We start from the raw sequence: 19,231 nt of genomic DNA on the forward strand, positions 1-19,231 counted from the left end.
GTCTACTTTTCCTATTTTTTTGATGTAAAAAAAGTTCTCTAATGAAACGATGATTTTAGTCTTCTTCTTTTTTTTCCCTTAATTTCCCACCATTTGGCAAAAGAAAAAAAAAAGTTCACATGTTTTGGTCCCAGGCTGGGAACTACTGCTTTAGAATTAGTAAAAAGACTTATGTAAGAACCCCTGCCTATACCAAGAAACTAATTTCTTTTGTCAGAGACAGGCTTTGATGAACTGAGAAAGATATGCAATCAAACTTTAATTCAACAAGTATTTACCATAGACCTATGAACTCAGCATTATTCACTCACTTATTGAGTGCCTGCTGTGTTAGGCCCTGAACCAGGCCCCAGGGATATAGTACTGAAGAAGATTACCCAAGATCTCTGCCCTTATGTAGCTGGCATTCTGATCAAAGGCCTCAGGGAACCTCCCAAGGCGACACACTTTTCACACCCATTTCTACTTTCATCAATAAGCAAAATACTGCTTTAAAAATGTAATACTTTAGATCTTATTTCCAAATGCAAAATTTCCACTAAAGTGGCAAAATAAAACTAGAAAACAAAATAGAACAAAACTAGGCAATGGCCCAAACCAGTCTTTGAGTGTCAGAATTTAAATACTTCAGGGAAGATGCTGCCGCCGCCAAATGAGAATCAAGTCCATGTCACACCATCCCAGTAGCTCACTGTACTTTTCCCTTGCATTTCTCATCACATCAGAAATTGTTCAAAGTTCATCTTCCTCAGTAGACTGAGTCCCATGGGCACAAAGACCAACACTGGTCATGCTATATGCCCTAGTAACAAAGTAGGCTCTCAAAACATTCAGAGTGACCACTTAATAACCTGATAGTGCTTTTGTTGGGCAACCAATAACCTGGGGCAACCAAGTAACTTCTAAGGAGTCTTCAGTAGCAAAGAGCTGGATGTGTTCCATAGCTCAGGCTTAACCCAATAGGATGACACAAAGTTAGAAGGAAAACCTAGTCTGGCCAGTGCAGGACAAATTTGGACCAGATTCCAAAAAGTGTCTTGACCTACTCAGTGAAGGCCAGGCAGAGAGTAATGAGATACATCACAGGTGCACCTGCAGACCATCAGTTAGACCAGAAAGACTCTTGGAGTACTCCTGTCTGGGGCTGAAAGATTCAAATGGCCCATCTTCTGAAATGCACTAGTGGTAGCAAGGCCCAGAACTAGGGTCTCCTCAGCCCTAAGGAATGTACTCCTGTTTTCTCTTTTGGAAGAATAAAAAGACATTAAAGATTAAGAGAAAGAGGGGTGGCATGTGGGGATTAAAAGAAAAAAGTTTAAGAGAAAGGGATTATATTCGGACATAGCATGGCAAACAATTTAAATTCACATTTACTATTCCTATCACTAGAAATGTTTTCTCCTTGGTATACTCCCATCTCTCCTCAGTGCTCATCCTCTCCAAAATGCCAGTCCCCCTCAACTCAATTTTTATAGACACCTTCTTGGTCCTGCCTTATGCATCCAGACTATGTCCTTAGACCAAGGGTTGGCAAATCACAACCCTTAGGCCAATTCTGGCCTATAATCTGTTTTTGTAAATAAAGCTTTACCTGGACCAAATCACTTTACAGCCAAAATCACTTGTTTATGTATTGCGTATGGCTGCCTTCTGACTACAAACAGAGCTACATAGTTGCAACAGAGATCACACGACCTATAAAGTCTAAAATATTGACTCTCTACCTCTTTACAGAAAAGTTTACAAACCCCTACCTCATACAATCAAGATGTTCTTCTAAACACGCAGTTCTCTTCCTAAGAAATATTCTTTCCCTGAGATATCTGAGAAGTGCATTCTTAGTATATGCTACCTTGAGAAATTATTTTTTCTCAGATTTTATAATTTATAATTTCTCAGAAATTACAGGCTTGTAGGATACAGTAGTCCTTTTAACTACAAAGAATTTTTTAAAAAACCAAAAACAAGTTTCACTTTTGAAGCAAATTCTGTGAAATGGTATGAGTGATACAGTGGGAAATAAAGCAAGATTTGAAAGAGGGCAGACATCTCTTTGGAGAGTTCTAGCCATGGAGGGAAGGAAAAGCTGGGGCAGTGGCTGGAGAGGAGTGGTAATTCTCATTATGCCAACTTGCTGAGGTGATCACAATGTGTGAAGCACTGAACAGCTAGCAGACACTTAGAAAAAGAGTTGTCACAACACTGCTTCCCCTGCCCCTGCCCCCAAAATAAAGTTGGAAAAGGACTTTTGAAAGTCTAAGAAGTAGTAAACCAACATATGGAAATATGTGCAGCCTCCACAGTTATCAAAGAAATTGAAACAAACAATGAGTGAGATGCTATTTTCACTAATGAGATTAGGAAAATAATGTAAAAAAAATCTGACAATATTCATACAAGCCAGAGTTCAAAGGTCACATACTAGGCAGTGTTCCAGGGCACACTACAGCCCTCCCTTGTTGCCATTTCAGCATCACCTCAAATGGGCTCACATCAAAGGACTCTCTCCCTGCTACCATTAGCCCCACCTCCCACCCATCTATGGGAGAAAAATTAAGCCACCAAAAAAAAAAAAAAAAAAAAAAAAAAAAAAAAAAATCACATTGAAAAAAAGTTTATTTAAAAAAGTTCTAGCAGCAAGAACAGTAACAAAACAAAAGGAGAGACGGACAAACAAAACAAGAAGGAGGCTCTGTCCTATAGGACTTGTCTCCACTCTTTAATCGAGTTCTTTATACCGAGCAAACATTACTCTTCGCACAGCATCTCGGTAAGTCTCATTGGACTGTCTCTTGCTGGTTCTTCCTGGAGCCCCCACACTGGGCCCCCTCATCCGGCCTTCAGTCTGTAAAACAAAGATGAACAATGAAGTGGGTGCTATGTACTAATTAGCCTCAGAGCTGGTCTTTGACTATAAGCATTTCTGGACTAGTGAGGAACACAAAATAGAGGAATTTTAAAAGAATGTTTAATTAATAAACAAACACTCAAGATGAATAAGGAGGGTGGTGATGCCATGATTTCAGGACACAAGATTCAACACCAGAAATAGCAGAAGCCAATCTCCTATACTCAGCATTTTCAGAGGGGGACTAAGCCAACACAAAATGTGCAGTGCTCCCTCTTACCACCTTTTCTATCTTCTCTTCTTTTCCTGAACCATGAGGGGCGAGGCCCTTTACGGGAACCAAGATTAACTTCATGTTCCTCAAATTTCAACCATCAAAGATCTCTGATGACAATTCCTCTCTGAGATGCCTTTGTGCCTTTTATTGCTGGTTCCCTTGTTCTTTTCATCAAATGATTCTTCAGCCTCAAACTGATTCCCACACTGCCCCTAGGTCTTACTCTAAGGACGAGTAAGATGAGTCTTATTCCAACTTATCACTCCCCTTCCCAGCACCAACCAAATAGCAAAAGGCCTAGCATGCCTAGCTACAAGCCAGTAATCAAGACTGATGGGTTCCCCAGCTCTGATATTCTCTGCCAGCAGTGGAGAAAGCCCATCCAAAAGACAAGGACACAGCTCTGGGCCACAGAATGAGAGAAAATTAAGTATATTTCAGGTTCATGCCATCCCCAACAAGATGAAAACCATTTCACCTCCTCTGCTGAAGCCAACCCAGGATGGCCATATCCATGGCCTGCCCCCTTCCTCCAGCCAGTGGCCTGCTGGACACAGCCTCCTTTGCTGCTGTTGTCGATGCCTTCTTTACCAAGAGGTTTACGATCACTGCAAAAGAAGCAGACATACTTAGACATCAGCACTCTCAAAGTGACCTGTTTGTGAGCCCAATAAAAAACCTGTCTTCTTGATTCAGATTTGCCTCCTCTTAAGTCTATTAAATGATATCTCTGAGTGCCTGCTATCTATGCAACAGGCTTTCTCCTGCAGATACAGAGACGACTAAGACCTGACCCTGTTCATGGGGAAGGATGTGAGAAGGATATGTCAACAGATGCTTAGAGCACATTGAGGAGCTCAGCAATGGATGTGGCATCAGCAGATATCTACTATGGAAATACAACAGAGGGAACACAAACTCCGAAGGGGCATCACCAAAAATGAGAGGAATTCTAACAAGAGGGTATATCTAAACTGGGTCTTAAACGAGGAGCTTGTGAGCTAGAAAAAGCATGGGAGGAAAGGAGGACTCAGCAAAGAAAAGTGAAAGAATATAATTTGTCTAGGAGAGAAGTGGTAGGAATTGACAACAGGATGTTTGGGCGATACTGTGAAAAGCCTTTAACATCATGCTAAATCATGACTCTGGACTTCATCCTCCAAGCAAAGAATCCCTGGAACCCAGGCCTCCCTCTAGGCAGGTGTATGTTCACAAAAAGTCAAGTTTTAGGAGATTTCTGCTCACAAAGGTCATTTTGGTGGTATGGTAGATAATGGACAGAAGACTGAAGAGCAAAGATTGAGAGTAAGCAGTCTGATTTGAAGATGAGTTAGGAAGGAGGCAAGACTTAATTAGGGAAGTGGCCAATAATGACATACAGGATAAAGGAGGAAGACTGGGTCAGACCAGGCAGACCATGATGCGATGATGTTACTACTCTGAAATAGGAATACAGTAGGTTTAGCAGGACTGGACTGGAGTATAATGTGGAATATAATATTGAGTAATTGTTTAGTGTGAAGAGCCTGAGAGGTGTCCAAGAGGTCATACCCAGGAGGTAAATAGAAATAGTGATTTTGAACTCAGAAAACAGAACTGACTTGGGATAGTCACAGGACTTGTTAGCCTGTTAGTGGTAGCTAAGGCCTGAGGTACCATAGATAGTCCAGGTCAAGAGAGTGGAGCAGCAAGAATAAAGAACACTGAGGGCAGAGTCCTGGAGAATATCTGGAATTACCCAGAAAAGGAAGAGGAGCAGGAGAGAAGACTAAGAAGGAGAAGAGCTAGTAGAATGTGGTGTGAAAGGTACCGAGACTAGAGAATGGTCGCTTTCTACATCCAGCCCAATGACTCAGGGCTAAGGTGCCCTTCCTCCTCTTGGCTGACTCCTTCACTTTTGTCCTAGTCCAGTGTATTTCAAACTGCAGTGAATGACCCAATAGGACGCTACATTGATTAAGTGGTCCCACCTTAGCACTTCTTAAAAATGCAAATAAAATAGACTAGAGTAAAAATATCAGTTTATTGCACACAGTAAGGAAGTATTTTTCAGGAAGATTTCTTTTTCGGTTACTTACATACACACATGCACGATTACTGGGCCATGATTCAAAAATAATCTCTTATTGTGAGCTGTGAACAAACAAGTTGGAATGCCAGAGCCCCAGACCCCATCTAGCCTTCTTAGGGTCCTTTCTCCATCAATCATCTTCCCCTTCCCCGTAGGCAAAATCTATCCTGGCTACTAGTTTGTTTGCTTACCAGCACACAGACTTGCTCAAGTTTTGCTAAATCAATTCCCTGCTTAAAATCATTTCATAACCCTCCCACTGCCCTAAGACAAAGTCTTAGCATGGTACTCAAGGAGCATGAACTTCATGAACTGGACTGGGTCTGTTGTGCCAGCCTCATCTTCTTGTCACTCAGTCACGTATCTCCAGTGTTCAGTCCATCAAGCTACTTACAACTTCTCAAATGCATCATGACCTCTCTCTCTCTTTCCTCCATGAAGCATGCAGTTCCCTCCAATTGAAATGCCCTCCCCTTCTCCATCAGATTTCTGAGTCTGCCCTATGAGACAATGTATCACCTAAGCCTTCCTTATTCTGTGTTCAGATAGTCAAGGATAATGTATGTCTTGTCTACCCAAATATTTCTTGCACTTAGTGCACTACCTGTACACCATGGACTATCAGCAAATCCTATACTATTCCGGACTCATTATTTTGGAGCTATATGCCCAGAAACAAGCACAGGAAAGTCATATATCTCCATCAGCAGCCAACCATATATTCAGCACCTATGTATGAGAACGGATGTTCCCTAGAGAAAAGGTCCAAGAGTGTGACATTCTTATCAGGCTGATAAGGAGGTACAGAATTACTGATGAAAAGAGAAAGGGTTCACAACCAGGGCTACTACAGCTAAGCAGCCAACGATTCTTTGATGCCAATGTACATATTCCCTGTGTGTTAAGACAGGTAGTCAAAATGCTGGGGTGAACCTCATGCTCAAGAGTTCAGAAAGAACCTACTCCCGATAACCTACTCCCTGAAAGAAAAAAAGCAGCACAGCTGGAGAAGGAGATGGTTTCATCACTAGGCCTTGAGGCCTAGGCTGAGTGAAGAGTATATCTTACCTGTCAGTCTCCCTGGAGTATTTAATTCTTTTCCTTTCTGGAGAATCAAAAGACTGGAGCTTTTCCCTGCGATCGTTTCCTCTTTCTTTAAACCTTCCCTGTTGGTAAGCAGAAGAACAGATCTGATATTTATATTTCTGTCTGAGGGGGTTGGGTAGTGGGAAAGCTTAACTTTATTCCTGATAATTCTTCTAATGCAAAGGGAATTGAACTGGTAACTCCTAGAATCTCTTGCTCCTTTATACACTATTCTTGAGAAAGTAGTGGCTTCTCTGACTGGTAAATTTGGGAAGATACGCTATATTTGCCTTTTCTGAGGAAGAGGCACTCTCCAGTAGGCATCCATTGGTAGCTCTCTAACCATCACATATACCTGCCTTGGGCTGGTGAGGTGAAGCCTGTAGCTGGACAGGTGAGTCTGCCTAACAGTGTGGTCTAGAGAGCAAGTCCATTGGCTCTCACACTAAGCAACTTCTTCCAACTTGGCCTTTAACAGTAAAAGATGCTATTTCAGCAGCCCTCTCCAACACTCCTTCACTGATTTTAAAAGGTGGGCAGGAAAAAGGAGTATTATTTGACTTATGCAGAGACTCTAGCACTACCTTTAAAAAAATATCAGCTTTATTAAGGTATAATTTATAGTATGCACCCATTTTAATGTAGTTTGATGAGTTTTGAGAAATTTATACACTATCTTTTGGGGTCTCTTTGTTCTTTATCCTCAGCACAGCCTACAAATATTACACCAGAAAGCAAAAAGAGTTGAGGTCAAGGGAGTAACAGGTCACCACACTTACCTCCCGTTCTCGCCTCTCCAGATAGGCTAACTCCTGCTCAGACTGTTTTATCTTCCGATGGATTTCCAGGTTTTGCTAAGAAGAGAGGGAGTTCTATGAGTATAAGTCTAAAAAAAAGCAGTCCTAGAAATGCCTCTAGGCCTTTCCTGATAGCTGCTTTAAGACCGAAACTCCTTTCACTGACCAACTCTCCTAAGTGATCACTGTACCCTGCAAGCAACAATCCCTAACTGGTTTTGCTTTTAGCCTCAGCAATGGGAACCCAGGTTCTAACACTGGCTTGTCACATAGATTAGTTATGTGCTGTGGCACACATTTTATCCTACTTCTCTCTAAAATCTGGAAGACATCAATCTATTTTACATCTCTCTAAGGTAAAACTTATGGGAGAGGGAAATCTGAATAAACCAGTGAAGAAAACCAAATGCCGACACGCTCTGCCTACTGCCACCACCTGCCATCCTCAGACACTATTTACTCTTTAAAGCCCACAGAAAAAACGAACCCCAAGGTCATGAAAGAACAAATAGATTGCTCTGAGAGTCCTATACTCCTTGAGGGTCCCACATTCTTCAACTATGGCTCCACTACACGATGCCCTCTGGCATATATAAGAAACTTAAGGTGTCCAGAAAAGCTCTTGCACAGAAAAGGGATTCTTTGCACCAGATCACTGCAAGGAAAGGAAAAGTGCTACAGTCTGCGTTCTACATTCCAGGATGAATTCAGTTTCTGGATTCATCAGAACTCTGGCTCCTCTTTCCTGATAACTACTTTTTATTTTATTTTATTTTATTTTATTTTATTTTATTTTATTTTATTTTATTTTATTTTATTGAGTTATAGTCAGTTTACAATGTTGTGTCAATTTCCAGTATAGAGCACAAATTTTCAGTTATACATGAACATATATACATTCATTGCTGCATTCTTTTTCACCATGAGCTACCACAAGATCTTGTATATATTTCCATGTGCTATACAGTATAATCTTGTTTATCTATTCTATATATACCTCTGACAACTACTTTTTATCTTTTTAGCCATTTATTAGCATTTTCATCAGAGAGCTGAAATTTAAATATGTTGGTCTGATGACTCAGAATTCCAGAAGGTCAAAGGGACTTGGGAGGTAGTCTATTGCAGGGATTGTTAGAAAGAACTTCCGAGAATCCTAGAAACTTTGCAGAGCCTCAGCCGAGGCAGCTGGAAGAAGAGGTATGCTTATCACCAAATGCAGAGCCTCTCAGCCTTTAGCCACATAAGACTTTGGGTTTTACGTTGAGAGAAAACCTAAATCTAATCCCCTCACCTGCTCTAGCAACATCTGCTAGAGAAGAAGTACGAGAGAAATTACTCTCTACTGAGAACATGAGTTCATCTAGGGGATTTACTTGTCCAGAATTTGGCTCCTTGGTCAGTACATGTAAGTGGGAAGACTGCAAGGGAGGATCAATTTACATCAGTTTAACATCCCAAGAATAGCTGTTGTGCCATGGCTTATAGCAATAACTCACTTCATGAAGAGATGACAGAATGTGACCCACCTTTGGGGAAAATGGCACACTGTCAGAGTCAGACAGAACCAGGTGAAGCCATCAAGTATCAAAGAAGAAACAGGCCTTATCTGAGGTCCAATTGTCAGGTTAATGGTAGAACTAAGAGAAACCCAGCAATGAGTTTCCTTTTCTACGACTCCTTCTCCTGTCTTCAGCACAGCCTCTGTTTTTGGTTCTCTAGCCCCAGCCATGCTCCTTGCCTTGGGTCTACACAGTGAAGTTTTTTGAAGGTGGACACAGTTTTAAAGTAGAGCAACCAATGAACAAAAAGGGAGGAAAAATTTATTTTTTAATTGAACTGATTTAATTATAGGAGCTGGGGATAATAAGGTTGAGGAAGGACAGCACAGGCTTCTGTATTCTCTGCTCGATGCTCATTGATGGTAAAGAGTCAAAAATTCAAAAGGTCAGGGCCCTTCCCCTAATACCTTATGCAGGTCTGAGAGTTGCTGGTGTTTGATCAGAACTTCTTTATTGGAAAACTGCCTTCTGCAGAGCAGACAAGCCAGTTTATTCCAGTCAGTGAGTTTGTCTTCTTCGTTTTCTTTCTTGGTCAGCTCCTCCCGCTGCTGGGGCTGGGCTGTGCGGGGCTGTGGAGGAGGGGTCTGCTCCTCCTCCTCTTCCTCCTCATAGTCACTGTCTCCTCCATATTCACCCAGGAGGCCAATCAGTGGGTTTACCACCTTAGGCTGGAAGGAGAAAGCCAGGAGTTAACATAAACTCAACCTATATCCACGGCCTGTTTTCTGGATATTCTAATATGGGCATTTCATTTCTTCTCTTTTAGTCTGAATAATGAACCGGGTTCAAAATAGGCCCACTGACCACATTGCTTATTTCCCAGATGGAAGCAACATGGCTTGAGCTTGACTGTTCTTCTTGCCCACTGAGATAAGCCAGAAAGATTCCCTTAGAAGTGACTCTAGCAAAAGAATAGTGGAGAGAAGGAAGAGAAAGGGAAACTGACAGAGAACACAGGAAAAGAGCTTAAAAGTTACAGATTACAAAGAGGGAGAGACAGCAATCATCTCCCAAGTCACTTTTACTCATGGAGAAAAGGAAAGATAAATTCCACCAAGGCTACAGTAACCCCTATAGCAAAAGAGGTTTAAGAGATAGACTAAAAGCAAATGAATGATAAATATCCAGGTAGACAGATCCAGCTCCTGAGTAAGGTAGAGGAAACTACATGGTTGGATAGATGTTACATTGAACTAAAAAATGTGGAGCAGGCAAAAAGTATCAGTCGCTTACAGGAAATATTAAATAATGATGCAAGGTCATTGGCCTATGATCAATCAAAATAAAAACATATAAACAGTCTCTATTGTTATCCATTTATATTTAATCAAAATAACTGATTGGATTGAGCCAATCACTTTATGGCATCTAAAAAAATGGGTACCAATGTTAGCGTTGTTCACTCTGGCCAAGTAGGCACACTATAAAAATGACCATGACCATGCGTGCACTCCACACTTAGATTCTCATGCAGCACCAAAAGGTAGGAAACAGTGGGGCCAGGCAAATGGGTTTCCTTGGTCATTTAGTAGAGAAGAATTAACAAGACCAAGATTCTAACTTTAAAAGGCCATGCATGCCCTGCTTTGGTGGGAATGGCACAAGGAAGAGGGGAGAAGGACAGATTCTGATTCTGCCTCTGATTCTCCAGTAATACCCCATTAGGAGACAGGAAAATTTACCTCTTGCTTATATTCAAGGAATCCTTATTTGTAAGACACAGAGAGCTAAAGGACCAACATCAAAGCGAGGCATCAACCTTTGACCTTTCTTTCCCATGTGGAACTAGCCCCAGCCCTATCCCAGGACATCAGCTTAGCCTTACTGGTGGGGGACTCTCTTCCTTCTTCACAGTGGGAGGCAGAGGCTTCTTAAAGACATCTTCTGAGGGGGCTGTCCCCTCACTGGCACTTTCCTGAAACTAATCAAAATCCCAGGTAATTTTTATATGCGTTAACCCTGTTGAAATTAGTCTGATTTTCCAAACCTCCTAATTTGTGAAATATCTATAGTGTTGCTATAATTATTCCAAAATAAAAAACCTTTAAAAACATCACATTTAGTATAAATTGAATGATTACTATATGTCAGGCACCAGATGGGGCATTTACATACGTTATCTCTTTCAGCCTTTACTACAAATCTTCCTAGATAGGCATTGATATCCTCATTTTACAAATGATTGAGAATATGGTTAGAAAGAATAAGTGGCAAAAGCAGAATCCAAATATTAAGCTAGTATGACTCTAAAGTTTAAGTTCTCAGTTGTGATCATTTTGTAATGTAAAAAAATGTTGAATCACTATGCTGTGCACCAGTAACTAACATTGTGCTGTAGAAAAGAAAAAACGGGGAGGGGTAGAAAAACAAACAAACAGCCAGCCAAACTCAAAGAAAAAGAGATCAGATTTGTGGTTACCAGAGGTTGGGGGTGAGGATCGGGGGAGGAGAGGATGAATTGGATGAAGGTGGTCAAAAGGTACGAACTGCCAATTATAAGATATGTAAGGACTAGGGGTGTAATGTATAACATGATTAATATAATGAACATTTCTGTATGTTATATATGAAAGTTGTTAAGAGAGTAAATCTTGAGTTCGCATCACAAGGAAAAAAACTTTTTTCCCTTTTTATTTTGTATCTATATGAGATGATGGATGTTCACTAAACTTACTGTGGTGATCATTTCATGATGTGTGTAACTCAAATCATTATGCTGTACACCTTACACTTATACAGTGCTGTATGTCAATAGTATCAATAAAACTGGAAGAAAAAACAAAGTCTAAGTTCCCAGACAGACTCTCTCTGTATATCTAGATAGCAATATTAGAAGGGAAAAAAAGACAAGTTATGAACTGAGCCACAAGCAAATTCATCATTTTGCATTAATGTATAACTGGTGTCAGAGTAAATCAATATACTTCTTTGGCAAATAATTTGATTTTATGTCAGGACATATAAAAATGTTCATCATCTTTGCTCTTGAAAATTTATCCTAAGGAAGTAATTTAAAAGAGAAATAAAATACTAAATGCTGCATATTATAACTGTATAAAATTAGAAAGGGAAGACAAACAATGTAAGCATGATGAAGAAAACAAGGGTACAGTTTTACTATGACTTTTGACCATACAGGCATTAAGGTAATAAAGAGTATTATAGAACAATGGAAAACTACTTGTGATCAAATGTAAAATGAATAAAGAATACAAAATGGCACCTCATGCTACAATTATACCTATAGAAATGTGTATATGGAGTCAAGCACTGAAAAGGGATGTAAGAAAGTAAAACTAAAACTAAAACTAAAACTAAAAATACATTTAAAAAAAAGAAAGTAAAACTGTGTGGAGCTGAGGTGTCAGCGTTTGAGCTGAGCCACTTTGTTCCACCACCCACTGTTTCTGCATTTGTAAAAGAGAGTGACCACAGGCTGTAAGAGGCAAGGAGACTGCCTGCTTTTTTCGTGACTTTACATCGCAAACCCAGATCTTGTCTGTCTCTGATGCCTTTATTTTAATCTGTAATTATGTGAAAAGGAAGCAGATTCACAAGTCGTCTTACCCTTGTCACTCCTCGGTCTTTTTTCTCCTTGCCATCTCTTTTAGATGTTTCCTTCTTGCTACTTGACTTTCCTTGACTGGTGGGTTTCTTTTCCTTGATCTCTTCTTCCTCAGGTGACCCAGGGTCCTGAGGCACATAGACTTCTTGCTGCGATATAGTTGGAAACAGTTAAGCCTACAGAATGCTTCACTTTTCCAGTAATTCTAGGTCTAAGGAGCACAGTTCCCCTCTGAGGGCAAGAGCAGCTCTCTCCCTCAAGCGTAAGAAGAGACTAAATCAAAAAACCTAAAGGGGCCAAGGGGACTACTCCAGGGGCCAAGACTTAGCCAGGCCACTCACTGTCCATTTTTCCAAGAGCTGCACTGTTCTTGCCTATAATGTCACAAGGCATTGATTTTTCCATATATGTAATAGTTAACATGAAGATGATCATCTTTAAAATCCACCTGAATAAATACAATTTGATATAAGACCTGGATTTTTTAAAACACCAGACTAGACATGAGATACGGATAGCGTTAACAGTCAGAGCAGCTGCCTGGAATGGAAAAATATTCAGTTTCCACAGATTTAAACTTTTAGACTTTTCGTGTAATGAGCAACCAGAGATCAAACCTTCAAAGTAACAAATCATAGGTTCTTTTCTCAAAAGAATCATTGACAAAATAACAAAGCCAAAAACTCACCTGGGTATTGGGGTCATAATAAGTTCCTGCCAAGGGGTCATAATAGTAGCCAGTAGCAGAATCATATATATAACAGTCAGACGATGCTACAGGGAATACAACCAGAGCCAATGTTAGTCCCTGTAATGAAGCCCTTGCTGGGGACCCATCAAGAACAATCCAAGAGCGAGGCTGGCCAACCCAAATGGTTACAGAACCTGTAGATGGTGCTCTCGCTGAATGAGAACCCCTAGTCAACAGCAACTCCTGCCAACTTTGTGACCATAAAGATTTCAATTAATGACTAGTCAAGCCAAAAAGAACAAAAGAAAAGGTCACTCACACTGTTGTCCTTGTCGATTTGTATCTGAAGACCAGTCTGAATTTCTGCCACCTCCCCGCCTATCTCGGAAATATTTTTTACCCTATCACAGAAAGGCAAGTTAAAATTATGGAACTTCTGATAGCCATTTACCTTAACAGTCACCCACTAGAGAGAATTCACAATCATTCTTTCAGTTACTTGAGGATTTTAACAGAGCACTCCCCAACTGCTGAAGCCTACCTGATAGTAGTGCATGTGGTCAGAATGGTCCCCAGAATCGTTTCTGCAACAAACAATATAACATGTCTTGAGCCTGCTACCAAAAGCCACTTGAGGAGTGCCCGACCCTACAGATTTGGTGAGAAACTCTTTTCCCCTTTTTGCACAGAAAGGAACCAACCCAGACAGAAAGCAGGTCTGGTGATACTGGTGATGCTACCTGCTGAAGCAAAAGAGCAACTGAGTTGAAGGTGCTAGAGCAAGCTCTGCCCCATCCCTGTAAGCCTGCCTCTCTGATGCAGCTACTTCCCAGTTACCACTCCTGGGTCAAGATGATTGAAGGAGTAAAGGAGAATTAGATTTTCCAATGCTATGGGGTATGAACAAGTTCAGGGGAGTGGCAAGTCAAGAAAACACTTTCTTAGGATTCCAAGGGGCAAGGATATATTGCAATTTTTCTGCACACCAAAGACTGTACCATCATCTGGGACCCAAAGATACCAGAGAGTCAAAAGAGAAAAAACTAAAGTACTTAGTAATACTATTTAAGGGGGAAAAAAAATCTAGAGTCAGAAGAAGGCAAGCTTCAGAAAAAGAAAACATACATACATATCTGAAGTAACTCACAGTAGGATAGCATCACATCTTACTATCTCTGTCTCTCCTTCCAGGAATAGAAGTTTCCTCCCAAAGACTTGAGTGGGGGCAGCACAAAGGAGCCCCAGCCCTCTGCCTTACCTTCGTTTTCCAGTGGCCAGGTTTACAGCTACCATCTTCCCATCAATGCTAAACGGTGGATCAAGGTTCTGCAAGATCTTCACTACCCGAAGAGCTTCCTGGTGAACCAAAGACTCATTTGAACCCAGAGAGAAAAGCCCATGTCCCTTGAAAGAGAATTGAATGTGGATTCTCCTCAAAGGAAAAATTTACGAAACATTATGTTCTGGTCATAACCGTAATGGTAAGAGAACACTGGCAAAAACAGGCAACCCTTAATGAAGGATCAGAATAATGGTCAAAATAGACATCAGTTTTTGACATAATTTCAGAAATTCAAATCCTCTTCTTTTAGTCTGCAACTGTCATTACATCAGATCCAGTTTACAAAGCCCCTTGTGATTTTTGAGCATGAAATCTAAGAAATACCAATGATTTTCATTGCTATCCTCATGTTACTTCCATAGAAAAGAGCCCCACAACTAAAAATTCAAGCCACAAGAATCTATTAAAGCAACACTTTGAGGAAAAAGAGGAAATGTTCCATTACCATCAAATATATATAACTGTCTGTGGCCAGGCAAAACAATTTTAAGAAATTAGAAAATTCACTAAAATCTTGACAAAAAAGGTTTACTACTACGATTTTTCACAACTGACTAAACTGTCATTTTATTTTAACTGGAAACTATAAGTGCCACAAGACAAAAATGGATCTGGAAAACTACTCAGAATTCTAACTTTCCAGGGCAGTCATTTCACTTGAATGAACCCAAAGGAAAGAACAAGAGGGGTTATGGTAACAGGTAGCATACAAGAATTCCAAGAATAAATAAGTCCTTCAAATCTTCTTGAGGTTTCTATAGCCAGCTGTCCCTAGGCCATTCTAAGGCTCAAGGAAGGGATGGGGCATGAGAGGTAGAGGTGGTGGTGACAGACAACTATGACTCACCGCATGGGAGTCAAGGTCAATAAAGCCATAGGTGTGGCCCATGGGGCCTGTTCTGTTCTTGATGATACGGACGTTGGCAGTAGTCAGGCGGACGTAGGGCTCTAGCACTTCCACTATCACCTCAGGTGGAGTGGAACGATAGATGCGTTTTAGCATGATTGCTGAATGAACCAAACACAAAGGACAGAGGGGAAAGGGAAGAGAGAGAAAGGTTTACATTTTTGAAGTCCTCATAGCCTGAGTGTATCTTTTTTTTGTTTAAACTCCAGATGACTGCAGATGTTACCCTCCTCTGCCAAGGCTGGTTCTATAATAAAATGCTAGTCAAATACTTTATACTTTTCTTCACCAAAACTTAGAAATCTAAAATTACATCTTGTTGCATTTGAAAAGCAACTTGCTATTTGGGCGATGTAAATTCCTCCAACTAGTACAGGAGGCCTGCAAAAAACAACGGCCTCTACAATCAGGCTGAGTAGTTTTACTAGGACGTAAGAAGCAGCTGGTCCAGGGCCATAGCCCAGGCCATCTATGCTCCAACTATGGTGGTCACAGTCTGGTACGTGCCCCAACAAACCACTTACTTTTGCTCTCTCCATCCTGGCGTGTCTCCCCAGACCACGGCTCCTTCTCTCGGTCTCTTCGGAAGGTGATCCCTTCCCTTCGAGAAGAAGGCAGATACCTTTCTGCATCTCTCTTCTGATGTCCCAAGCGTGGTTCTTGTCCTTCTTCCCGCTTCTTGGGTTCAGGTTCCTTATCAGCTGACCTTGTGAGTTGGCTAGGTTGTTTTTCTGATGGTGCTGGTATGGATGTTTTCTGAGGCTGAGGGTAGGTTATTAATTCTTGCTTGGCCTCTGTCACTAGAGGAGCAGAAACAGAGAATCTCCAACAGTTTTCATCCCCTAAAACACTACTCCTGGGATTCCTCCTTACCTACCACCAAATACTCATACTGGAATGCTTTTAAAATTCTCAGAAATACCTAAAAGAGTCTTCTGACAGACTTTAAGCAAGGTTAATAGGACAGCACATAAAATAGTTCACAGAAGAAACTATCCAAGTATTTAAAATATTTAATCTTACGAGTTTTCTATCACTTCCCAAATATTTAAATCCTTCATGACATCCCAGACTTGACTATTATAACCAATGATGATAACAGATCCGGGGTAAACAAGAAGGTCATACCAAACTAAACAAAAACAGATCTGGGGACAAATTACCAAAGATACATATATTTCAAACATGTGTGTCTAGAAGCCTTGTTTCTTCCTGCATTACGGTACTAAGATAGCTGTCTCAAATTCTGCTAAGACCATAGACACAGCAAAGCTAAAGACCTACCTGCACACAGTTCATTTATATGCAAGTAACTTCAAAATATGATCATTTCAAATCTCTATATAGCAGGATAATTTGTCCAGTTAATTAGGGCATTTTTTGTGCAATTAATTCATTCTTGGAGTAAGTCATGTGGCTCAAAAAGAGACATTCTATGGGAGCAATATAGAGATTACTTAACAGCGGTGACAGGCGACTGACTAGTGAATATTTCCACATTTAAATTGTTTCAGCCATCTTAGTGGTATGGTGCTCCAGGGTTTTTATAAACCATCTATTCATTTGTTGGAACAGACTGAGAAAGAAGTCTTTCTTGAGAAAAAAACCCTAATTTTTCCTAATCTAAAGTAATACAACAAGCTAAAAAAGTCTCCAACCTCCCTACTGGAAAGTTACTTACTTACCTTCTCACATGTTGGTTTGGTCTCTAAGGGATGTAGAGTCTTCCCCAGATTTTCATAACATCTGCTTCACAGCCCTCAGTAGAGAGTAGAATCTCGACTATAGGCCAAAAGCCCAGCTAAGAAATGCTTGGTAGGCATACTAAGTTCTAACCTTGGAATAAACAGGTCTTTCTGGAGGCTACCTGGATTCCAGCACTGAGCTGTATTTTATGGTCCTGTCCTACCTTTCCTTATAGGATAATTATCAGAAACAGGCAAATAACAGTCACTGTTACCAGAGTATTGTTGGAGGCCTTTGATAGAGTCTTCAAGGTTATTTACCTAAAGATTCTCTGGAGAGGTTTACTTTAAAGTCAAGGCACTGAGAAACTGGTAGGTTTATTACTCTATAAATATAATATATACACTCAATCCTGATTATTTTCTCGTTTATATTTTTACTGTTACTTTAACAAATGTTTTTGGGTTGAAGATCCTCAAACATTTAGAACATAAAATGAGAAAACAGTAACAATAGCAAATTATTTCCAATAATTTCAGAGAAGTAGGGGGTGGGGCAGGGTCACATGGGCTAATGCCATGTAGACTCTTTCTCAGCTTAATACCCTTAAAATGTATTCTAAATAACAATACTGCTGACCTCTGATCAGCTGCCTACTTAGCCACCTCAAGCCGAGGAGACCATAACCCATCTTATTCCCCTGGTGGAACTCTGAGATCCAAACTATTCACTAATGGTCACGTGCAATTAGATATCACGTTGCACTTTTAAGAGATTTATCTATCAACTTGTATTTGGGGATGACCACTCTTTAAAGCCAAGGAAAGCAAGAAATTTGCTGTGCTCTGTGCACAAAATAAAAACCACCACCTCTACCTCTGCCACCACTCACCTTCCCTTGGGCACTTGCAGAATGAACACGAAGACCGTTGTCCACCAGTGTTGGCCTTACACTGCAAGGGAAAGGGGAAGAATTCAATTTGATCAAAAAGACTTAAAAAAATAATGTACATCCAACACAGTAACAACTACCAAAAATGAAAGAAATAAGCCATATCCCAGATCACCTTAAAGCCTAATGAGTCTGATATGCTCCACTCATCAGAGCTGGCAGGAAGAGTTTGGTGAGCTACTGCTTGAGAGTTGCCTTTAACAGAGCATCTGGACCTTGGAGCAGCCCCAAATGCCTTTGCTCTGGACACGGATTTCTACAGGAAATAAATTTACTATGGACTATTATATGGTTTATAAGATATACTGCACCAAAGCCGTTATTAGTCTGCATCTAAAATTTGATCCTGAATTGGTTATGAAAGCCCTATTTAGGCTTAGCTGGAACTGAGAAGAATTCAATTATCAACTGCTTTCTCAAACACTGATTTAAAAAGGGCAATGAAGGAGGAGGAAGAGCTACAGGTAGTGTCTCTCTGTTCTGAGGATGTTAGAAGGAAAAGGCACATTCACTGGCCTAGCACAAGGGAAGAGACACTTTGCAATGCGAATGTAGCTCTTACCTGAACCTATGGACAAAAAGGCAAGTACATTGTCCAATCCCAAGGCCCCAGATCTTAACTTCTGCCACCAAGCTTCCAACTGCTATGAGGGCAGAGCTGACTGGTAGGAAACCAAAGAGCAGGAACCATGAAAAGGAAGCTATCTGAGTAGGGCCTTGTAGGGCAAGTTAGAGAATGCCAGATGGAGGAGTGGACAGAACAATAAAACAGCAACAGCAGCTAATGATCAGACAGCACATACCATGTACCAGGCCTACTTTATATGCTGTCACTTATTAATCCAGACAACTATTATCTTCCCAATTTGTAGATAACAAAACTCAGGCCTGAAGAAGTTAAGTAACTTGAGTAAGGTCATTATTGTCGATTACTTCATTATTCCCTTCTTTGTAAGCAGATCTGACACAGCCCTGCCCATTGTCAAGTGATTGTGGTGCCTCCCGGTAGGGTGAGTGATTTCTACTCTTCACTGTCAGCCCTGGCCATGTGTCCTGCTTTGGTCAATGGAATGTGAGTGAACGTGATCTACACAGGTCTGGCAGAGGCTTTAAGAGCCATTGCTTGCGTGAATGACCCTCTTGTTCTTTCTCTTAGCCAGGAGGACAGCAGTCCCATACTGGGACTGCTCCTTCCACTTGGGTCCCAGACTGAGAGACCACGGAGCAGAACTGTAGCAATGACCCATAGGTCCTGGACATGTAATGTGAGTGAAGGATATGTTTGTCGATTTATGTCACTAGGATTTGAGGGCAATCTGTTATTATAGTTGGCCCTCCCTATCCACAGGTTCCACATCCGAAGATTCAACCAACTGCAGACAAAATGTATTTTGGGGGAAAAAATTCCAGAAAGTTCCAAAAAGCAAAACTTAAATTTGCTACATGC

General features: G+C 40.8%; 1 protein-coding gene across 10 annotated transcripts in view; it reads right to left on the reverse strand.

Moving 5' to 3' along the window:
• Positions 1-2,598: 2,598 nt before the first annotated feature.
• Positions 2,599-19,231, reverse strand: part of RBM6 (RNA binding motif protein 6) — an 87,565-nt gene continuing 70,932 nt past the window's right edge. For all 10 annotated transcript variants that reach the window (XM_074344868.1, XM_074344867.1, XM_074344866.1 and 7 more), the window contains 14 exons: positions 17,725-17,785; positions 15,671-15,946; positions 15,087-15,247; positions 14,156-14,253; positions 13,439-13,481; positions 13,217-13,298; positions 12,895-12,980; positions 12,209-12,355; positions 10,467-10,562; positions 9,049-9,309; positions 7,062-7,136; positions 6,265-6,362; positions 3,604-3,733; positions 2,599-2,845 (listed from right to left, as the gene is read on the reverse strand). In XM_074344868.1, coding sequence (XP_074200969.1) covers positions 2,720-2,845; positions 3,604-3,733; positions 6,265-6,362; positions 7,062-7,136; positions 9,049-9,309; positions 10,467-10,562; positions 12,209-12,355; positions 12,895-12,980; positions 13,217-13,298; positions 13,439-13,481; positions 14,156-14,253; positions 15,087-15,247; positions 15,671-15,946; positions 17,725-17,785 — 1,740 coding nt within the window. In that variant the 3' untranslated portion in view covers positions 2,599-2,719. The remainder of the gene's footprint in view (positions 2,846-3,603; positions 3,734-6,264; positions 6,363-7,061; positions 7,137-9,048; positions 9,310-10,466; positions 10,563-12,208; positions 12,356-12,894; positions 12,981-13,216; positions 13,299-13,438; positions 13,482-14,155; positions 14,254-15,086; positions 15,248-15,670; positions 15,947-17,724; positions 17,786-19,231) is intronic.

This window comes from Camelus bactrianus, chromosome 17 (assembly GCF_048773025.1).
Source record: "Camelus bactrianus isolate YW-2024 breed Bactrian camel chromosome 17, ASM4877302v1, whole genome shotgun sequence".
In the NCBI taxonomy this organism is placed as follows: domain Eukaryota; kingdom Metazoa; phylum Chordata; class Mammalia; order Artiodactyla; family Camelidae; genus Camelus; species Camelus bactrianus.